Source organism: Lathyrus oleraceus, chromosome 6, assembly GCF_024323335.1.
Source record: "Lathyrus oleraceus cultivar Zhongwan6 chromosome 6, CAAS_Psat_ZW6_1.0, whole genome shotgun sequence".
Taxonomy (NCBI): domain Eukaryota; kingdom Viridiplantae; phylum Streptophyta; class Magnoliopsida; order Fabales; family Fabaceae; genus Lathyrus; species Lathyrus oleraceus.
The window spans coordinates 327,464,828-327,468,105 of record NC_066584.1 but is presented as its reverse complement, the minus strand read 5'-3'; the positions used below and the strand labels follow the sequence as shown (position 1 = coordinate 327,468,105).

The 3,278-nt window shown below is 32.2% G+C and overlaps 1 protein-coding gene across 1 annotated transcript; it reads right to left on the bottom strand.

Moving 5' to 3' along the window:
• Window positions 1–548: 548 nt before the first annotated feature.
• On the bottom strand, window positions 549–2,569 carry LOC127093113 (uncharacterized). Its single transcript, XM_051032013.1, has 3 exons — window positions 2,333–2,569; window positions 2,110–2,200; window positions 549–984 (listed from the first exon to the last, which is right to left on the bottom strand). Exons 1-3 carry the CDS (start codon window positions 2,400–2,402, stop codon window positions 879–881), a joined length of 267 nt encoding a protein of 88 aa, XP_050887970.1. The 5' UTR covers window positions 2,403–2,569; the 3' UTR covers window positions 549–878.
• Window positions 2,570–3,278: the final 709 nt, after the last annotated feature.

Genomic DNA, 3,278 nt, shown 5'->3' with positions numbered 1-3,278 from the left:
ACCCAGTCAAAGCGGGTTTTCCCCGTCAACTTCGGGACGGGTCCGAGTGAGTACCCGGAGTTATGTTACCATGCCTCCTCCCTCTCATAAACCATACATATTTTCAAATAAAATCTTCCTTATGCTCCCCTTTGCTCTCTTGAGTCAAATATATATATATATATATATATATATATATAAAATAAAAAATTCCCTCCCCTCCCCCTCCCTCATTTGAACCAAACACACTTCCCTCTCCTCCATTAAAATCCCTCCCCCTCCCCCTCCCCCTCCCCCTCCCCCTCCCCTCTCCCTCATTTGAACCAAACACACGCTAATAACCAATAGGAAAATTAATAAACAAAAAGCTAACAAATCAATTTGGTTTTCACATTCGCTTTCACCCTTCTCTTGCTTCCAAATACCCAATTTGGGTTTTCAGCATGCTGATATTATAATTGGATATTTTCAAAAACATGAAATACGAGTTCACACCATGCCCAAGTGTTTGTTACAAATGAAGTTTAACACAGAATCCTAATAACAAGGTAGAGTTCACACCATGCCTATGGAAATAAACTTCTTGTGTGGTTAACAAACATTAAATATCAAGTAATAAATAAACGATTAATACATAACGAACCACACATTTATCAATAGCCTACTTTCACATCAAGAATTGATAGCCATTGTTTCTCGCTTTAAAATGAACAAAACTGGTATTGAACTAAAATTAATCCAATGGGATATGCAACAAGAAATTATCCCCGGCAATTAAAATCTGTATCATAGTATTTTATTTCTACCCTAATTTGCAATCCATGTGATTCTAATAGAGACATCTCAGATAGAAAGAACCGCTAGTATAAAGAATTCCAGGAACTCTAACTGCGTTCAATTCAACGCCTAGAATCCCTTGCAGCCCTTTCATCAGACTTGTGATCATAATATTCTACCAATGCACACCCGGCTAATGCTGCCAGTGTAAAACCCTGAGCATGCAACCTGAAACAAAATAGCTCAAAAAGATCAGCAAAAAATGTAAGCTTGGAATTGTGCAGGGTGTCCTAGAGAAACTTCGAAGAAAAAAATCACAAGAAAAAGTGAAGCTTTAATATGAACATATATCAAATAAAACTATCAAAGTTCACCACACGGACATCTATACTGGCTAGGAAGATAACCTCATATCTTGTGAATATGATACATTGTTTCCCACTCCACTTCCATCCCTAATTAATAATGACAACTAAGCCATTTTTTCAATGACAATACTTAATCTCTTTGGTGTTATTTGTGTTGAATTGTCAGTATACAATTGGCAAAACAGAAGGAGATTAAAAGAAAAGGACAGAAGAAGCATTGTTTCAAAGCAATAAAATTATAATCAATACATGCCCTATAACCAAGTAATAAGTCCCCTTTTCCCATTTCCATTCAAGAACTAGAAATGAAAGGAATCATATCTGATATTTCAATTGTTCTAGCTGTTTTTTATTATTCACTTGAGGGAAAAGTTGAATTAGCATCATGCCAAAACGAAAACAAGGAAACGCAATGCTTAGTCACAAATGATTTGGAAAAAGTGTAACTTAATGCAAAACACAATATTTCTCTAGACTCAAAGACTCGAACACAATGTTAACAAAAGGAATTACATATTTGGATTCACTTTTATGAGAGGTAAAATTGATTTTAAACACAATTGATTTAAAAAACGATTCAAACCATAAATTGCTTTTGATACAACTTTGAGTGTTTGGGTTCCATGAAGGGAAAGCAATTGTAACCCCAAAATAAATTCTAACTTGAAGTTGAGATTCATAGCAAACAAATCTAACCTCCACTTAATTGTTCAATTCACTTTTACCTAAACAGATAGATTCAACTCATTAATCAAAATCTAGTATCAGAATCAATACATTCAAAACCAATTTTTCAACCCGGGACTACTCATGCAAAAACGAAAACCACAGCAAAGGGAACCAGAGTAGCATATAGTCATGGAACAAAATCAATCCAATTTTGATAATGAAAAAAGAGGGTTATTTATGCTCATAGCAAATAAAAATCAAGATAATCTGCATTCAATAGGAAACCATAATTGAAAAAATTGGAATTGTAATAAACCTGGCGTGAATGATTTTAACACTGGTTTTCATGTTAGGTCGAGACCAATTATACGCAATTGAACCCGTAATACAACTAAGCCACAAACAACCTGATCACAAAAATCACAGAATTCGAAAGCAAATTAACATTATTCATCAAAACAAAACAATGACCTAAAATCAATTTTATTGAAAATTACACGAAACAGACAAAAATAAAAGGAAATTGTTGAGAAATTTACCAACAGTGCGGAGTTTGTGTTGGCTGACCCATTTCTTGATAGATTCGATTTGTGTTTGAGCATCCGCCATTGTAGCGTGGGAGAGGGAAGATGAAGAAAAATGAAAAGATTTTGAAGAAAGAGAAATGGAAGAAAAAATGAGAATGTGGCTAGAGAAGAGGTTTTTAGTGTTTATATATTGTGTGGAAATTTTGGTTGAGAAAAAAAGAAGTCAAATGAGACGTCCTTTTTTTGATGATGGGAGTAAAATGAAAAGTTGTAATTGAAAACCGGGTTGGTGACGTGGCGGAAAGAGGATCGGCGTTTATGTTAAGCATGTGATTAGGAGATGTTTTAGTTGGTTGCGTGCATTGTATTTTGTAGTAGCCCACTGTTTATCAGGGGAAACCGCCTTTTTTCTTTTCTGGTACGGAAAAGGAATCAAAGAAAGAAAGCAAGAGAAAATATTAGTATTTTACTATTTACCTAAAAAACATATTCGAGACGGCATTTTTGAAGAAGTATGGACTTGACGAACTTTGAATTTTTTTTTAAAACCAAATATTTAAATCAAACACTAAGATGGACATTATTTTTTATAAATAAAAATAATAATATTTATAAAAAGTATTTTTATTCTATTATTAAATTAATTGCAAAAATATAAGTTAATCAAATCTACTATTTCCATGACCACAAAAATAAAAGTTAACCAAATTACTACTTCAATAACGGATAAATTATATAGTTTACTTTAACTAAGTTCTCACATTAAAAATAATTTATTTTATTAAAATAATTTAAAAAATAAAAATATTATTTAGTATATAAATATGGTGAATAATGTTTAATATAAACTTAAATTAAGAACAACATTGCTCTTTTTTCAATTAGGTGAAGTAAATATAAATGGCTTCTTTTGAATTTATACTTTGTTTAACACTATATTCTTATTGTTTTTTATTTT

Excerpts from the sequence above, each read along its gene's own strand:
- LOC127093113 (XM_051032013.1), bottom strand. The coding sequence starts at position 2,402 with ATGGCGGATGCTCAAACACAAATCGAATCTATCAAGAAATGGGTCAGC. Across the intron at positions 2,201-2,332 it reads ACACAAACTCCGCACTGTTG|GTTGTTTGTGGCTTAGTTGT; the intron begins GTAAATTTCTCA and ends TTTTGTGATCAG. Across the intron at positions 985-2,109 it reads GTTAAAATCATTCACGCCAG|GTTGCATGCTCAGGGTTTTA; the intron begins GTTTATTACAAT and ends ATTTTGTTTCAG.